Source organism: Anastrepha ludens, chromosome 2, assembly GCF_028408465.1.
Source record: "Anastrepha ludens isolate Willacy chromosome 2, idAnaLude1.1, whole genome shotgun sequence".
Taxonomy (NCBI): Eukaryota; Metazoa; Arthropoda; class Insecta; order Diptera; family Tephritidae; genus Anastrepha; species Anastrepha ludens.
Genome location: NC_071498.1, coordinates 85,831,975 through 85,851,649, shown reverse-complemented (window position 1 = coordinate 85,851,649; position 19,675 = coordinate 85,831,975). Strand labels below are relative to the sequence as shown.

Sequence of the window (19,675 nt, the reverse complement as noted above, 5' to 3'; positions counted from 1 at the left end):
AAACATTTATGGCTTTATTTAATATAATATATCAACTGAATGATACATGGAAGCTGGAATAATACGTGCAATTGTAGCTGAAAGTAAGTCTGTAATTTGTGCTGGATTGTATTTTCATTAAAAATTAACACTTTATTAGGAGCTGTAACCAGTTTTTAGGAAGAGAATCTCTCAGTATAGTCTGGACTGCCTTTCTCCGTCTAAAGCTAACAGAAATATCGACATTTTTACTACTTAGCCTTCAAGCAATCTGTAGAATTACAAATTACGATTGTCAAATTTGCTAAGCTCTAAATATTTACCTTAAATCACGCATTTGTTGGCTATGCTACGCTTAAGGCCTAGTTGGTATAATTTTATTCCATAAGCTAATCTAATACAAATGCACGAATATTGGTAATAAAGTTAATTTCAACTGGCAACTAGCAGTTTTATAAAAGGAAATTGTAATAAAATAAATATTTTGATAATTTCTTTAATAATACCGCCGTAACTGGATGTAGTTGTGCATGAGTACTTTTGGGTAGTGTCCGGGTTTGATCCCGCCATGGGCATGAAACATCAAAATGTTAGAAAAGGTTTTTCTGATAGCGGTTGATTGTTGAAAATTTTTGTTGCTCATTTTCTTCCATATAACGAACGTCCAAAATTTTGTTTGAATATGGAGAAAACACTCAAGATTGCCGAGAAAAAATTACAACACTTAACTTTGTTAAACTAAAATTCAATGGGCTATGAAATTGCAACGCAGAAAAATTCTGCTTAAAAAATTAAAAGTTTAGTCGAAGTTTCGAAAAAATTGTATACAATAAAATGTTTAAAATTGTGCGTTATACGATTTATTTGCTGTGCGAGCCATATTTTTATAAAAACATAATGATGGGCTCATAATTTTCTAAGGGAGTGTATGTGAGAAGAAATAAAATACATTTGAATAAAATTTTATTAACGACAACCGTTTGTTTTTATATATTATTTTTCTACATTTGTATTGAAAATTATCTAAAATACGCGTCCATTTAAAAACCAAACACTGCCCTGCACCATTTCCCTTCATGCTTCAGCGTTTAGTTTGTTTTTCTCACAATTCCTTTTTCATTGTTTTCCTTTGATATTTTAATTAAACTATTAGTGCACCGCAACTGAACTGAAGCGAAAGTTTATGCTCTTGTAATTTTAAACAGACAAAAGAGAGATTCAAAGAACATTTGCAAAATAAGTTGCGTTTCCCTACCATTTGCTGCATCATTTGCATTTACATAATCTATTGAATTTTTATAGTTGGTCTATTGTGAATTAAGCTTTTACTTTTCCATTACTTTCAGTTGTAAAGAAGGTTTAAGTGAAATAATTTGAATACAATTAACCTCTGTGCTTTGTGCAGCAAATGGCACAGATGGTTTAGCGGTGAGTATCAGCAGCAACGCTAATTTTTGTTGAATTTATTTATTTTCAGAGTACCCCAGTAGACATGGATTTAAAAGATTTTAATCTCTGGTTGGAATCGTGCTTATATTTCATCCTTATTATACGAATAGTAAATTTGATTGTTATTTCACTCTGTTGTGCACGCAGATGTATAAGAGTTTTCAGTAGGGAAAAACCAACATAACTTTTGGAGGGCTCAATCGTAGAAGGCACGAAATTATCAAGAGGGCAATGTGAACGTAACAACTCACTCTAACTTAATAGCAATCGACTGAACGAGCTAGAAATCCAGAAACAACAAACTTACTAACTTCACATTTATGTACGTATGTATATTTAAGAAACTCGTCTTATACTGAGAGGAACCTTAAAGTGGAATTCTGAAAATTGGTTATACTTTCAGTTATATAAATTTGTGAACAAATGACTTTTTGCGGAAAATCGGTACGCCATCTTTGACTTCTATCTAAAATGCGTACTAATGCACGAGTGGCACTGGGATCGGTATGAAAACAGACGTGGAATTTGTATTTTGCACTTATTTTTCACTGCATTCACTACATGGACCTCAATATACCTCGAAAAATTAATTGAATACGCAGCAATTAGCGAAAAGAACTGAAAAAAATGTAAGAAACGTTTATTTCATAAATTACGAAAAAAATTGTATCCCCAAAATTTTTCACAAAAAAATTATTATCCTTTATGTATATTTAATACTAAAACAAGAGGTTGTCTGTAAAGTCGGTTTACTGAAGATAGTTTAACGTGACAACGTCATAAGAAAATATTGATGGAATGGTTGCATTTTTCAAAAGAAAATATTAATTTTATTTGTTTGATAGATATTTTGTATGGATATAGAGAAGGGGGTAAATGGAATCGCAATGGAATTGATCAAGTTACATTTACACAAACGTGAAAAATGACGAAACATTTATCAAATTCATGAAAGATATGTTCAATTTCGATTGTGCATCAGATGTTAATAAGTCAACAACACTAAGAGGCACCATCACCGATTTGCCTTTTTCAAGACACTTTACACTAGAAACACTCCCATTCATTTCCTAGTTTTCCTATCATCATATTCTCAACAGAGAAATGGTTCATTACCATGCACACAGGAATATATACGCTCACTCAAGTAGGAGAGAGCCAGATGTCGAACGTTGCCGAACGCGGAGGCCGATTGTGCCTCTTTGTCGTTCGTTCCAGTTCAAGCAAGGTAACGACGCATGACCAGGATAACGACGCATGAGCAAGATAACGACGATTGAGTGAGATAACGCCGCATTTTTTCGTTAGTGCAGCCAGCTACATCGAATTATAGGACGTTATCACGTCAAAAATTAATTTTATTGTAACGCCTTAATATCAGCTAAAAACCGTCCCATAGCAATAGTGTTTTCCGTCCTCGTCACAATTATGTTTAATAGACTGAGTTCTCCGACGGAATTTGCACAGCGGATCAGCGTCCTTCAACCCGTTACCTGCTGTCTCGCTGCAATTCTGTTCCGAGCTTTATGCCGTATAACCATACTCGCTAGCGGCGGATATTGCTCTATAATTTTGTTGTTGTTTTCACAAATTACATGCATATTGTTGGTCAAGTGAGCAGAGTTCCCAGATAGCGAGCAGAGAAGTGGCGAAACGAAGCCGCTTAAAGTACCTCCATTTTGCTTTGTTTGTACATCCAGCAGTTGGGCTTTTCATTTTATTCAAGGCGAAAAAATGTACTGAAATAGCATTTCAAAATTATCTCTATAAAAGTCAGTCGATTAATAAATGTCAAACGTATTCAATGTTTATATACCGATGTAAAAGGGGCAGCCATTCTAATTTTCAGATTAATTCAAGAAAGCTTCATTGTGATATAATACTTAGAATAAAATCGACAACAAAACAATTTACACATATTTATTAGTTATATCTCGGTAAATGTTCGTTGGGTTCCACATTTATTCTCCGTATATTTGGTTAGGGCCGTGGTTTGGAAGCAGACGGAGAAAGCAATAATTGTTATAGCGTCTATTGCAATTTAACATACTTGAGCTAATTCAACCTTACTGCAGTCGATTGTATTTTTGTTATTTACTTTCTTTTGTAATTTAAACTTTGCCTGAGTAAATAATTTCCACCAATTGTAGGCTTTTATTATAGGAAATTACCACAGACTTTCTACTCCACAAAAGTTAGAGGATTAAGAAGCACTCTATATTTTTATTGCAGCATTTTTGAAAATTACACTCATTTATGCTTTACCTATTGCCGAATTCGGCAATTGAGCACACTGGCTGCTTTTGAACTTTTCGCTGTATTATCGGCTTATGCCGCCTTTTAAGCTACATAGCAGTACGTGGCGTATGAGCAACTCTTGCGTATAATAGTACGATTAGCCGCTATACTTATGTAATTGTTGCACAGTTGAATGCGTTACAATGCTTTAAGCTTACTACGTTATTTTATAACACAACAGATAATTTGATAAGTACACAAAGGTACCTAAGCACTGTCAAAATGGTGTTATTCCAAACTGTGAATAGAGACAACCGGAACAGTATGAAACCGAATAGTTGGAGAGTGTTTAAAGGCGTTTGAATGCAGCAACGCATTTTACACTCAAATAGGTTGATAAAGGTAGGATGCTTGCCATCAGCGCTGTCCATTAGCTGGTGGTGCACAATGGGTAAGCGTGTGCAATGAACTGACACAAGCTAACTCAATACATATATGTGGTCTCTCTCTCAACTTCTGGTACTGGCATCAATTTACTTCAATATGACTACGGGCGATGCAAATAACTGGAGTTTGTAATCCGCATGCATCATTACAAAAGCATTGCAATGCGATTAGTATGACTCTCGCGCTTTTGTGTAGGGTATGAATTATGAATAATTTTCACTTAGTTGAATGGGATCAATGTGAATCTTGTGTGAGCCACGAACATGTATATTTGACTGTTTAAGTAATTTGCGCGGTTTGTGGTTAATATTATACATATATATATACATATTTATATATATCTCTATTTGCTGCCCTTGTCATTGTTGTGTGCATATATTAGAAAAGATGTAGATATGTACATGTGTAAGCTTATGTAGCTTATTGGACTCGAAAATGCACTTGAGATGATAATTTTAACAGAATACAGTGAAATGAGCTGGAATATATCAGCATAATACTAAAATTTTAAAGGGTAGATTTATTTGAAATATATGTTTATTTAGTTCATGAACGCGAGCTATTTTTATTGGATATAGGTGTAATTATGTTATTGAGATACAAATTTTGAAATTTACTTTATGTAAAAAATGCAGCTGCGTGTCGCAAACATCTGTTTTTCCATGTGCTGAATTTTATGCAAATTTGTATAAAAATTTTGGAGCTAGTATTTGTTCTACACAGTGTTCTGTGTTTTTTTAATCTGGTTATGGTAATCTCGTATGAGATTTTCAATTCGGGTAAAATTGAAGCGTGGAAACAGTATCGTCAATGATTAATCGAATTGGGCCGTTTCCTGTCTCAAAAATTCCCAATATTTATATAAACAGAAGAATACGAAGTTATCTTCCTTGATAATAATATATACACCACCATTCAAAATATGCCAAGGAAATGGTAAAATCACTTTCTTATAAAAATATGACTGGTTGTATTAAGTGAACTGTTTTGATGGCACAAATTGTATTAAGAATACCAGCTATCACTTCTTAATTTGATTTCATTTTTTTGAAAACTTTTTTAAGTACGTAACGTTAACATTACCTTCTCTATTCGACCACAACAAGCAGAGCGAGCAGAACCTACAAGTATAGTATACAGGGTTGTCCATATTCGACGGACCCATCTGGCAACCCTGTATCTTTTGACAGAGACGTCAGATCGCTTAATGACATACCGCGTTGGACGCGCAAGTCCAAGCAAACTTTTACCATGGAACAGTACACGCCACGCGAGTGCTCCTAAATTGTTGAAATTTACATTCAACAAAAGAAGTCAAATCAAGAAGAAAGAAGGAGCGTTATCGCGATATGATGACCACAGTTCTGGTTTCAACAAGACGTCGCTGCACCACACACAGCTCGCACCACAATCGATTTTTTGAAGAAACTGAATCCTCGTCGTTTGATGTCGAAAAATGGCGATTTTGACTGGCCGCCGCGTTCGCCCGATTTAATGCCACCTGACTTCTTCTTGTGGGGATATTTAAATCAAAGGTTTATATTAATAAGCCAAGAACAACATCCGTGAGGAAATAGCCGCTATTCCAGCCGAAATGTTAGCTAAAACTATGGAAAATGCTGCAAAACGGGCACAATACGCCTTACAGGCTCAAGGCGGCCATTTGAGAGATATCATATTCAAAAAGTGATGTCAACAAATCTACTTGCACCATATAAAATGATTATTATCGTCAACATCAAAAAATTGTGGTTTTCTTTGATTTACCCAAAATTAAAAAAAAATTGTATATGTAGATATTTTTGTGAAGAGAAGAGTGCGTGGCAGAGTCATCATAGTTCAAAAATTAGTTGACTTCATGCCACTTAGACTGTAAGCTCTAATTGATAATAAAAGATACCCAATAAAGTACTAAATTCCTTAAATTGTTTTAAAACTATAAATAAATGATTGCTCTTTTTTAACTGTATATTTTAAACTGCGGCATTACTTCTGTTTTTAGTTTTATACATTATAATTAAATAAGAGAGCAGGTTTTTGTATGTTATGTTGAGAAATTAAATAAAACAATGTTTTTTCCATTTTCGCAAAATATTGTGAATTATAGAACACATAAAAAAATCGTGTCTGTATCAAAAAACGTGTGAGTGATTGTATATGCAAATGCATATGCACCTAAAGAGCGCTTGTACGTGTACATATGTATGAGTTATATGAATTCGACTCATCACTTGTTTTCCGCACATTTTTCTAAAATTCTTTCCATTGAGGGATTTCGAGTCTCTATAGGTACGAGTATAAAAATATGTTGGTTAATTTAATCGCTGTTGTAACACGGTATTTCTTAAATATACTTTCCGTAAACCTAACAACATATTTTCCAATTTCTTTTCAGAATCGTCAAAAAACTTGTTTTTACCAATAACTTAATAATTTTTTAAGAAAACTGATCGTCAGAAAAGCACCTTTCTCTGGACAAGAAATAATTTTTGATTCAATTGATTAAGGCTGCAGAGGAAAATATTGAGATGTTTTAATAGTGCATATGACCACCAACCTTTAGAGAGTTATTTCAAAAGTGCGATTGTGAAAACTACGATAATTAAAGACAATTTAAAGAAATCAGGCATCTGTCTGCTTTAATCGTATGAAGTAATGAAAATTTATCTTTTGAAGTTGATTTCCATTCTCATACACTTTTCTTTTCATTACAGCAGGATATTACGGGAAGAGTTGTTTATTTCTGGACTTTCCCCAAACTTCGTATTCCAAAATATTTTATTATTATTAATTTTATGCCAAAGATTTAATTCCATCTAGACTTCCTCAAATTGCCCTTCAAAGTCAACACTATACAATTGGCTTTTTTAATTTATTTATTAAAATTTGTAAAACTTTTTAAGAAGTCCCAACGAATTTATATTCATAATAAATATATTTATCACTTCAAAATATTTTCATTAGCACTTATATTTTATAATACATTTTAAAAACAACCAAAGCATTTACTTTTTCAGAGACTTCAACTTTAACCGCTCATAACGCATGGAATAAAAGTTAGCAAAAAGTTATATACCATTTAAGCGAACCATATGCCTATTCTTACTTTTGAGTTATTTATTTACAATAATTATAAATAATTTGTTAGTAAAGTTCCGGTTTAGAACTTCGAAAGCCCATATCCCGAATATATCCGAAAACCGGAAAAATATTCTTTTTACTTATAACTCAATTTCTTGGTTTGTTGAAGCCGAGTGCTGTACAGAGCCATTATTGTTTCACACTTTTAGTCAAAGTTTTTTTTTTTTCGCTGAAAAAATTTTGATTTCAAAAATAGAGCAGTAAATTTAATTGTTGTGAAATTTTACATAAAATTTGAAAACCTCATAACTGCAACGTGTATTAATTGAAAGAATAGTTTATTTAATAAATATATGTACATTTGTATGTCGCGAAAACATGTTTCTGAATGGTTAATACAATTTCAAGCTAGCCGAGATAATCAAAGCCCGGGTCGCTCTCCTACGACAAACACAGATGTTTTATGGATATTGAGCTACCCACCGAGCTATCTAGCGAGCTCTGTGAGAGAATGAGGAAAAACTGACCAAAATTATTGAAGGCCAAGTCATGGAACTTCCACCAAGGCAACCCACCAGTTTATTCGGCATTGTCTGTCAAAGGTTTCTAGCCAAGTATAGTATACCTGGGGCCATCGATTTTATTTGTCTGATCTTTTGCTGTGTGACTTCCATCACTTTTCTAAAATCAAATCTGCATTAAAAGGAAGGTTCGAATGGTACGCTGTAGGTATACAGGAGAAATGTAAGTTGAAGATGATAATAACTCAATTTATAAGGAACTAAAACGAGATATGCTACAGCATCAGTCTTGTTATTGCATAGCCAAATCTCGTATTTTATACCATGTGCTTACAAATAGTTTTTTGATTAAACAATTATTGGGCACCTTTCGTTCGCCAGTTTTCTATTCCCCATGTTTAGGCTCTACTTGCTTGTGTAAAAATTCACATGTGACAGCAGCAACAAAGTTATCAAACCAGATTCGCCGCAAGTGAATACCTCATAAAACTGGTTCAACGAACTATCATATTTTCAAAGCTGCCAACTCTCTTTTCTGGTATTTGGCAAGTTTCGTTAGACCCCGTTCATACACGGAACCTTTTAATGCATCAACTTAGCGAATTGATTTTTGATGGTATCGTCGTATTTACATACCTTGCTGTTGTTAGTTTTTGATCTACAGTGAACAAGAATATTGTGGAGAACGAGAACACAAAGGGTGTTGACAGAGTACGAGCTTCACAAGTTACGAGCTGAAACATCAAAAGTTGCCTTGTATGAATGCGGTGTTACTTCTACATATTCACTAAGGAGTTAGAGTTTTTTGCGCTTTCTTAAAGTATAATATCTTAGAAGTATTCAGTGAAAATTTGAAGTGAATCCGACACATATATTTCGAGTTACTCAACAATTAACAAAGGGCGCTCGGGCTCTACATAAATCGATGGCAAAACTTTGAATGCGTTTTTTTCAAAACTATGTTTTTTGAACTGGTGATCGCTGTAATTTAAAAATCGCTTGGTCGATTTCAATAAAATTTATACTGCTTTTGAAAAACATAAAAATTCGTGTGTTTTTTTTAATTTTGGTTTTTTTTTTAAATACTTAATGGTCGGTTTTTTCTTGAAAATCTGAAAAATATTTCCCGAGGCCGCGATATTGTTAATTTATGTTATATTATGTTGTTATAATTTCTCATGCCCGATTGATTTTAGATGAATCTTCAAGGACTTGTAATGATCCCCGCAAGGTACTTCTGGAGAAACGGGCTCCACACAAACAGCGACAACTTTTACAACAATTATTTTATTTTATTTTTTTAATTTTGTTAAAGTCAAGTCGAAACATTATGTACTAATGCTATGGTATTATTCTTGTAAAATAAAGATTATTCTTGTATTATTCTTGTTAAATAAAAATTATTGAAAATCATCATCATTTTTTCGGGCCTCTCTCTACCCCTCCCGCCTTAAATGCTTCCAAACAAATGTAATTTTTGGCAGTTGCTTTCCAGTGCTGCAAACATTTGTTTATTTATGCGATTTGCTTCTGGCGTCTGTTATCAACTGCTGGGTCTTAGCTTTAGAATTTTTTGAGATTCAGTTTATTTTGGAGTATTTTTTGAGGACTCGGCGACTCCAAAAACGTACAGCAGTCGTAGTCAGTGGCCATCCCTCAGTAGGCAATAGCAAATCTCCGAGTGTATTTCTGTCATGAAAAAGCTCCTCATAAAAAACCATCTGACATTCGGAAGTGGCATAAAACCGCATACATCCAAACACTCAACAAATGATGTACGAGCGCATCAAACTCTCAGGCCAGAAAAAATTCTTTTGTGTGGTTGTGTCAACAATTTCGCAGATCGAAGATTTTATAAAATTTTTAATACGAATTGTTCCACTATGCATCATATACACAAGCAAGCCTCTCGGAATTTGTTTGCATTGCAAATGCACGAAATGCATTTTGGGTATGCTGTAAAAGCAAACAAGGCCAAGTAAGTAAGTAAGTGGAAGTAATCCAATCGCATTAAACATATAACGCAAGGCATATAAGTAAAGCTATCAGCAACAATGTTTACATATGTATGTGTTCATCTACATACCATATACGCCTGTGGATGTGGGCACATCAGAGTGTATGCAAATTCAATAGAAAATATTTACATACATACGTGAATTGTGCACAGACATATTTAATAAATGGTTGATGATATGAGCTATGGATTAACTAAGAAGCGCTTATAAGAAGCCAGGGTATTTGTACGTATGTATGTCTGTTGACGAGGCTGTAACGATAAATTTTGAATGCAAATTTTAGTTATTGCATTTGATATTTTTGAATAATACTCGCGAATGGTTCCCGGTTAGCGTTTATTCAATTGATTAGTCTTAAAATTTTGTAACGTCTCTTAACACAATTCGCTGAAGAGTTTGCTCTTTACTTTCATTGTTATAAATTTGTTTTTCCCAAAATGTGCTATCATGTGACAGTACTTTCTACGTCCAACTTTCTTATGCCCGTCCACAATTTAAGTAAACAAACTGGCATATTGCAGCCACGCTTTGGTGAGCCCAACTTTACTTATCCAGCACGTAAGTTTTCATTCCTAACCAGCCACAAACATTTATGTGCTGTCACCGAAACTAACAGAAATCTTTTGAACTTTTTCGCATACTTGCATACATTCGCACGCACGCAAAAGTCAACTTACGAAAACTTATAGCCAACTAAAGTATTAGCACTCTCGCAGCTCCCACTCGAAAATCTGTACAAATGAATAAAAATCCACAAAAAATCACGTTGCAAAATTCACTGACGCAGCTGCTCTGTAAACTACAATTAAAATGCGTCAAATTGTCGAAAAGAAAAATTAGGAAATGCAATTTTTACAATTTTAATTGAACAGCAAAAGGACGAGTTCCAGTTCTCAGGAGCCAAACCGTCGCAGAAAAGAGACAGACCACAGCGCAATAGAACGCAGCGTCACTTCGCGATATTTTGTTGCCAAACAAGTCCAAACGAACTAAAAAGTCCTCATTCAGTTTCGCTCTCCTCCTCACGGACGAAGACATACGAAGAAAACTTTCCTTCAATTTGTACGATACGCAGCAGAGTGGTAGCGGTGGTGGTAGAGTTAAATGGAAATTTTGCAGGATCTCAGTGTAGCTCATTAAAAGTTAATTAAAAATTATTACGACGTTTGAGAGACAGCAAGCAAACCGCACATTGCAGAGAAAACGATTTGATGCTAACTGGCGGTTTTCTAGTGAATCTGGAGCCATAGATAGCATTTACATAGTGTGCGTATCGCAGTGCGAACTTTTGGAAGCGCTCACTGTACTCTTTTTCGCTGGTTTGAAATCGTTTTGTAACTACTGATGGCGAGCATAGAGATTTTCTTAGTTAAGGCTATCTATCAAGAAAAATATTTTTATATATGTATGTGTGTGTATGGTGTTGAGAGCAGGGAAAGTGGATAAAAGCGAATATGTTACTATACATTTTATTAACTCAAATGCCAATCATGTATTAAAAAGTGGCAAAGCAGAAATAAAGCAAATATGACAAAGGGATCAGCTTGCCGAATTGGCAAGTGTTTCCAGAAGTCGCTGGTTATATATGCACAAGTCCCGGAAATCTTCTTAGAAAGAAGTTATAAAGGATACAAACAATGTCAGTAATAGGTGAAAAACGGTGTGGAGCTGTCAACGAAAAGGCGGAGCTTTCAACTTTTACCTATTCTCCAAGACAGAGTCATTCCTCAAGTCATGCGTAGACAAAAGCAATGGAAACAACCAAACATAACGAAGTATACGCACCCACGCACACTTTCTTGCCACGGCGTCTTCCGCATAAAAGCGAAAACAAACTGCATTTGGAGGCTTTATATTTATTTGTGCTTTAACAATTTAATACTCGGCACTTCGTTTTCATTAGTTTGTTTAGTTTAAATCTTAAAATTATTAGTTAAATTAGTTCAAATCTCAATATTACCTAGCCATTCACTGAATTTTCACAAACATGTAATTTCTCCTCGTTCTGTTTGTCTTGTTCGTTTGCTTTGTATTACGAAGGGAGCTGGCGTCAGACTTGTCAATATCGCGAGTAACTGCTTTTTTAATGGTGCCACCATCGATACTCAATTCGCCTTGCCCGTATACTTTAAAAAATCATTTTTTTTATTATGCGCCTTATTGTATACAACATGTTTACCCAAGAGGCTAAAGCTGTAAAGTACAACAGCAAAGAATGAGAGATGGTTACTAACTTTATGAAATTGTCGTCTATGTACATATATATATGTACAATTGGCGCTTACACCCTTTTTGGGTTCCTCCTAATTGGGCGTGCGTCTTGATGTTGTTTTACAAATGGAGGGGCATACAGTTTTAAGTTGACTGCAAAAGTCAGATTTTTTTAGTTATTTTTAAGAGGAGTTTTTCATGGCAGAAATATAGATACCCGCTATTAGAAAAAAAATTTTCTTAATTTTGGTATTTCGCAAAGATTCGAACCTACGTTCTCTGTTTTTCCGAGTAGCAGTCAGCCACCAACCCATTCCGCTACGGCGGCCACCTTGTCATCGGTCACGTAAAAATTCCAATACGCGGTTATGCATATAATGCGTTCTATGTCGCAAACTATGTGATTTGTTTGGTCGAAATAACCATCCGATCGAGTCGACAAGCCAAACGTTGGTGAAAAAGTTTCATGAAACCCTTTTTGTCGGACTGGCAGATCAGACTGGGGTGTTTTGTAGTAAAAGTAAAGTCTATATGAGTAAGGTTACAACGATTCTAGAGCTGAGTTCTTGAAAATTTTAATTCTCGTATGACGGCCTGTAGACGTGCTCGTATTGTTTTCGAGAAAAAGTACTTTTCATAGAGGATTTATATATTATACAGAATACATGTCAATACATGTGCCCGTTTTTTTTAGTATCTTTCGAAAAAAGCTTTCTTTTCAACTTTACGTTTTGTCAAAAATAGTAGACATGTAACTCAAATACCTTTTAAGTCGACTTATGGTGCGTTTATGTTAGAGCTGCGATAAAAGTATAGATTTAGTACAACTTTAGCTTGAAAATGAAGCAAATCAAAAAAATGAGTGACACCGAGGAAGAACGGTTGTTCCTGTCTTCAGTACACGTAATCACTTAGTTAAAAGTACACAGAAACTAGCAAGTTTTCTGCACACCCTATTAATCAAGAAAACCAAAAATTCGGAAAGTTTCTTAATCAAATCTGAACTTATGCGAATGAATGCTCCCATTTCACATAAAAAATAATTATTGGTAACCGTAAAATCATAAATCGATGAATCATAAATGACAAACCATGAATTTGGGAGTTCAAAAATAGCGAAATTGAAAAATCCAGTAACGATAAAGATATACAAAAATTCTAGTCCACAGCCATTTTAATTGGGTAGAGTTTACTTATGTATATATCTACAAATATCTTTATTTACATTACATCTCTGTTTTATCGGTGTTCTCTTTGTGGCTCTTCTCGCCGCTCCAACATGAACGAACTTTAAAATGGGCCACAAACACACAACAAATCACAACAATCGGTTGAAATTTAAACAGATCGATGTGGGTGAAGTGTGTGGTTAAAAATTGACAAACATGTTTTTTTTTTTTTTTTTTTTTTTTTTCGCAATTGGTGTGTAGTGCCATGATAATTGTGTTCTTTCCGCGTTCCATGTTTACTCGGCGTCGACCAACGTGAAACTAAAATCGTCAACCGTGCCACAGTGTGTGGCGAAACGTTTTTAAACCGACTGTAAAGATATGTTCATATGTCTGTGGCTCTCTTTAGATTATTATTGTTTGTGATTACAGGATTGCGCTTATCAAATTTATGGTGTTAAAATCAGAACTATAGTATTTCCTAATTTGTTTGGGCTTTCGATAAAAGCCACAATCATGTAAATTTCTGGTTATGAAAATTAAATTACTCACTTGAAAGTCTCATAATGATGTCGGTCCATATTTCCAGTAAGAAAGTCAAATACTGACATATCCATTAAGTCCAACAGGCGTCTGCCTTCGTCATAAGGAGGTATTTCACGAACCTTGGTAAAAAAATTAAAATTAAGCATTATTTTGTGTAGGTGTTTTGAACTAATCTTATTGAAATAAAATTGTAAAATTCTTAATATTAGTATTACAATTATCTTATTTTAAAATAATCTAATTTCTTAAATAATATTGTAGTAATAATATACTTTGATATTCCTATTAAAATTACAAAAAACTCCCAAAACTGTTTGACCAAAACAAATTGTAAAGTATACATTGTCCTAAAAAACAAATTATAAAAATATTAAAAAGATAATGTTTCATTAAAAAAAAACCATTCCGAAATTCCCAACATTATATACATCCTAAGATTATCAATTTTTTTTAGAATTGTTCCAGCTTAATTCTTACTATACTCAAGACTGCCATTAACAAATAAATCAATTTTTAATGAAACTTAAGACATGTCCAAAATATTTAGATCACTTGGAGTTCCTCGGTAGTGCTTTCCAAACCGAGATCTATGCAATTGACATGTGAGAAAAGCTGGTTGATATGATTAACTTCTCTCTTTCCTATATGGAGTCAAGCTGCAATTAAGGTGCTTAGGTCGGTCACGGGTAACTAAGCATGAACCCAACAACATTTTAGAGAAAATGGATGTTGAACACAATTGTGCAAGCCCCGCTGGGTTTCCTATCTCCGCAAGTTGAGAAGAGAGCAAGAGTTGGACTAATACGAGTATTGGCATCTGCAGAGCATCACGTTCACTTTGACGAATGAAAAATGGAAGACTTAACGAGGTGCTAAAAAGAATATATGCCACCCTACAGGGGAGACTACTAGTTATAAGGCTCACATAACGATTTCTATAGGCTATGGAGCTAAGGAAGAGTTTAATTCAGCACTAATGCCTTGCACTTCGAAGATTGTGCTTCAGATTGAGATTCAGATGTTCCATCTTCGAGGATCTAGAGATTTTATATTAACTAGGCAATGAATTTTTCTACGAATTTAATATATCTGTTAATGTATCTGAACCCATTTGAAAATAACTCCAAATATCAAAACTTCATCAATGGAATCAAAAAAGTGATATGTAAAAAAAATAAAGGGGATGGGAATTTCCAATTTCTAAGAAGGGTGATAAAATATCGTTCCAATGACATCTCAAATTTCCATAAACTTATCTTCCACAAATAGCAAATCAAAAATGGCATAGAACTTTCATTATTTTCTTTAAAGTTTCACACATTTTCTAAGGAAGGCTTTTAAGCTGAAACTCTTCTATTACCTGAGGTTATATTTTGGAAAAAAATATTTTTAAAAATTAATGCCATTTATAAGAAGCAAGATTTTTGAAGTCATTTTAAAATCGTGAAATCATGTAAAACTTAATATTTTTCTGAAATAATTTGGCTTTAGTCTTGTATAAATAGGCGCCCTGAGGTAAACGTATAGTGGGCCCATAAATTCCTGTTAATTTACTTATATGTATATTAAAATGGAATATTTGGTCAAGTTGCTTCTTCCAGTTTCAATATGTGAGTGTGGAAGTTGGCCCACAAATTAAGGAACCTACTGTTTTATGCTGACTCTGAGTAACAGAAGATTTGTATCAGCGGCTTTTTCGTAGCAGAAATGCACTCAGAGTTTAGCCATTGTCTGCCAAGTACGAATGCTTTTAGAAAATACTTTTCTTGTCATTTGGTGTTTCATGCAGAGAGTGCGTTTCGAACCTTAACAAACGAAGAGTAGTCATGCACAAGCTCCGTCGGCTCCAGCGGCTACCAATTTCACCTACATTGTAATAAAATAGCGTCATTTCTTTTTAAAAACCAACCACCAAAATATGTTCAGTATTTTTTATAAAAGTTAACTCAATCTCATTTTATTCTATTGTAATAAATTAAAAATAATATCTAAAGTAAATGATACTTTGCGAGGAACTCAAGCGCATTTCTTTTTACTTACAATCGAGCAGTAACTGGAATCTGTTTCCCATTGAGCCTTCCTGCGTTTGTGATACGACCGACGCCAAGGATGTCGCCAAACCTGCAAAGTACAAGTAGAAAGTAAGAGAAACAGGAAAAGTTAAAAAACGAAGGTAAAATTTCATTTTTTGTGCATAATTAAGTTTTGGTGAATTACTTAAAGAAGAAGAAGGGCAAATTGGCAAAATGTGGTAAGTGAAAATTATACAGGGTCCACCCACACTCCACCCACTGTGTCAGCGAAAATACTAAAGTACGGTAATGGTTAGTAGTAAAGTAGAAAAGCTGATCATCATTGCAGAAATGAGCGGCTTAGGCACTTAAGCTGTACGCCCGCCAAATGACAATGGTAAGCTTTGGTTACTCCTTTGTTATTATGTTCAGTGCTGCTGTACAACAACAAAAATAAACTGAGCAGCAACAGAAACAGATGTGGCCATTGCTTGCAAGAGCAAATAGACACTGAAGGATTTTCACAAATTAAGAAGAGTAAAAGTATTAAATATCTAATAGTCCGCGGCGCAGAAAACAGAAGGCAAGTCGAAATAAGCGAAAGGGTGTAAATATGTATTTATCAAAAGGACGGCGGCACAGCAGTAAACGCAGCAGAATATTCGCCAGTCAGTCATTTACTTTGAACTTTCTTTTAAGAGCAGTCAGCTTCAAAAAAACAAAAATTTATAAATAAGAAGAATTCTATCAAAGCAGAGAAACGGAGAAGCGCTGGCTTGGTAGATAAGTCTACTCCTTGTGCGGTGGCAGGAAACGTATATTCAAAGCAAAGTTGTGCAGAATAACGAGGTCGGTCTGCGATTAAAAATATTAAATTACTTAATAACCAGAATGCGAAAGAAGCCACTGAAATGGAATTATTAAATCACCGACCAAAAGAAAATTAATTAAAGTCAAAATGAATTATAGAAAAATTAATACAGAAGATAAGTTTCTAGGAGATGCAAGTACAACAATTAAGAAGAAAAAAGTATTCTATTGCCCTCAACGCCGACAGGTAAGAGCAGTCAACCGTTGATGCATTAAATCTCCTAAAAAGTTATACCGCCAAACACACATACATACATACACTCACACTGTATATGTATATTGAACAACTGCAGGACATTTCAGTACAGTTTTATATGCACGACGTCTATTAAAGCAACTCTCCGCAGATCCTTTTTTTCGAGTGCGGAAACGATAGCTAGTAAAGTTGGTGAAAACGCTGCGCAAAACTTGTTTGGCTGCTGCGGGCTGAGTTTTGTAAAATAACTTTGCTGACTACTGGCGCATTGTAAATCACTTTTCCAATCTAAATGCTGGAGGTGAAGAAAATGAAAAAGAGAAGGATGCGCACTGCGCTGTCTTGTGTGTAAGTGGAAAATAAATAATATAGTTAGAAATAGATGCACGGCATAAGTGGAGAAAATGTGTAAGAGAAGTGTTTCGAAACAAAAATAAAAAAATTTTTTACATCGCTGCTATGGCTAAATATCTGATGTAATTTTTAAAGGCGAAATGAAATCTTCCGAAGGAAAAATTTAACCATTAGTTTGGCTTTGCAGCTGTCTTCACAGATTATTGGGTACTTTGCTCGGTGGAGCGTCTCTAAGCAATATGTAGGTCTAGAACAATGATTTTGAGCAAACCATTATTTGGTAACTGGTAGAAAAGAGCTAAATTTTCTTAGGTGTTGAATTTAATGAGAAGAATTTTTCCCCCTGGGAATTCGCATACAACTGCTTTTATCGGTGCAGTCTTTAGGTTCTATTGCGAGTTTTGATATTAAAACGATGAATTTTTAATGTTAATTTGAGATGTAAACACTTACCATATTAACCTGCTAACCAATAATGAATATTTGAATATTTGAACTGTGGATCAAATTAGAATCCAAATAAGTTGACTTAGAAAAGCAGAAAGATGTTGTCTTTTTTTCAGTTTTTTTAGAATTTTCAAACATTTTCCTTGAAAATGCTGTTCGAAACACAATTTCGGTCAACGACGTGCGCTACAGACGCATGTTAAAAGATCTTTTGTGATTGGAAAATAAAAATATGGACTTGGACGATCTTTGGTTCATGCAGGATGACCCGCCATGCTACAGAGCCCATGTCCGGCAATCGAGTTATCACCCGTTTCAGCGATGCCACTGGCTACCTCGTAGCTCGATGGGTCACGGAGCAAAAATTACTAAGGTCTGGAACTTCGGTTAACGAGATGCACTACTGCGAAGCCAACCGAGGTAAGCACACGAATGAAATCCAATTCCATAGATACTGGGAGTATTTGCCCTTTCGAATAAAGCAATCATAATCAAAAAAAAAATTGTTATTTCTTTATTTTCTGAATTGTTAAGAGGAAACTACTAATTTTAGATAGACTTTGGATAGGAATCGATAATGCAACAGTGAAATAGAAAACATTACTGTTGTACTCAAATACAAATTTTGAACGATTTTGATTGTATTTTTTAATGGTTTTTAATTTTTTATAACTGAAAACAAAATTGCTGAATTATTTGAGAAGAAAAGATGCAAATGATCATCTCGAAATTACGTTTAGGTGCAACGGTTCACCTAAATTTGAGAACGAGCGCTGAACTTTTTACGAGCTGTTGTATCTTTTTAGTGCCACTACATATCCTTCTACTTGAACCGAGGTTTATAGTTCAATTGGTTTGACTCCAATTGATACCATCTCATTGAATATATCACTCCATAAATTATAGTTTTTCTCGGATAAAAGCCGTCGAAAATAGAGGATATATTTTCCGTAATTGCCTATGGTAAGAAAATTAATAAGGAAACTCAATTTTCCCCGTATCTAAAGTTTTCCCAATAATCGACTGGTTTATTTGGCGATGTCTTACTGGTTTGACGGAAAGTTAGCATTTACGGTTGTGTTGAGACAAACAAAGTATACAAATTTTCACCTTTCAGCCTTCACCATCTCTATAATACAATAGTACGAACCAAAGTTTGTTATAAACACCTAAAATTGATACTCGAGCCTATGAACAGCTGTTCCGACTTAATCTTTTCCGACTAATATCGCCGTATATGAAGGTAAAATATTTTTCTTTGAAACCCCAGCAGTGCCAAGGCTTGCTTAAGGTAAATATAAAAAAATTAGTTTACAATGAAAAATACAGACTTCTTAACATTAATTGCACAATATATTGCAAATTGATTTGAAAAGGTGTCAGGAATTGAAGCATAATTAAATAAATTTTATTGAAGTTTGTCTGACATCTCGCATTTAATAAATCGCCCAAATTGTGAAATCGCGAGGGAACTGAAACACAAATGCATAAATTGTTTATTCCGTACGTATGGTGAAAAGTGGCAAGTATTGAAAAAGGGGGGCATGGCACCTTCGATATAAACTGAAATTTCCAATCGTTTTTCTCCGGAACCACAAAAGCTAAGATAATGAAATTTACACAAATTGTCAAGCCATAGTTTTTTTCTGGAACCGCTTATGCTAAGGTACTGGGCTTTCATACAGTTACTATATATTAATTTAGGCAAAAAACAAATTCATTATTTTCTCCGTAGATGGATGTAGTGATCGATATCTCGTAAAGCATCGATCAAACAATTTAAAGCTTATGCTCGTTGTCAAGGTGACATTTCACATTAAAAGAGTATTTTGTTGTTTTTTGTTTGTTCCAATCGGTTGTGAGTTACAGGTTATTAACAATGGAAGTCAACAAAGAAAAAGTTCGGTACATTTTACAGTTTTTCTTTGATAAAGGCAAAAATGCAAGCCAGGCTACTGAAATTGTGAATTGTACCGACAACTAATTACGTTCACTTTTGGTTTCGTTGATTCTGTTCAGTCATTTTTTATGAAGAAGAAGAAAGAAAATGTCGATAACATCACAGAGATAATCGCAGTGGACCGACATGCTAGCAGTCGTAGCATCGCTCTAGAGCTAAAGATCGACCACAAAAGAG

At 34.4% G+C, this 19,675-nt stretch overlaps 1 protein-coding gene across 1 annotated transcript in view; it reads right to left on the bottom strand.

The window, feature by feature from the left end:
- Window positions 1-19,675, bottom strand: part of LOC128854711 (uncharacterized) — a 136,060-nt gene that overhangs the window by 7,075 nt on the left and 109,310 nt on the right. The window contains exons 10-11 of the mRNA XM_054089016.1: window positions 15,700-15,780; window positions 13,666-13,778 (exon numbers count right to left, since the gene is read on the bottom strand). Of these exons, the coding sequence (XP_053944991.1) occupies window positions 13,666-13,778; window positions 15,700-15,780 (194 nt within the window). The remainder of the gene's footprint in view (window positions 1-13,665; window positions 13,779-15,699; window positions 15,781-19,675) is intronic.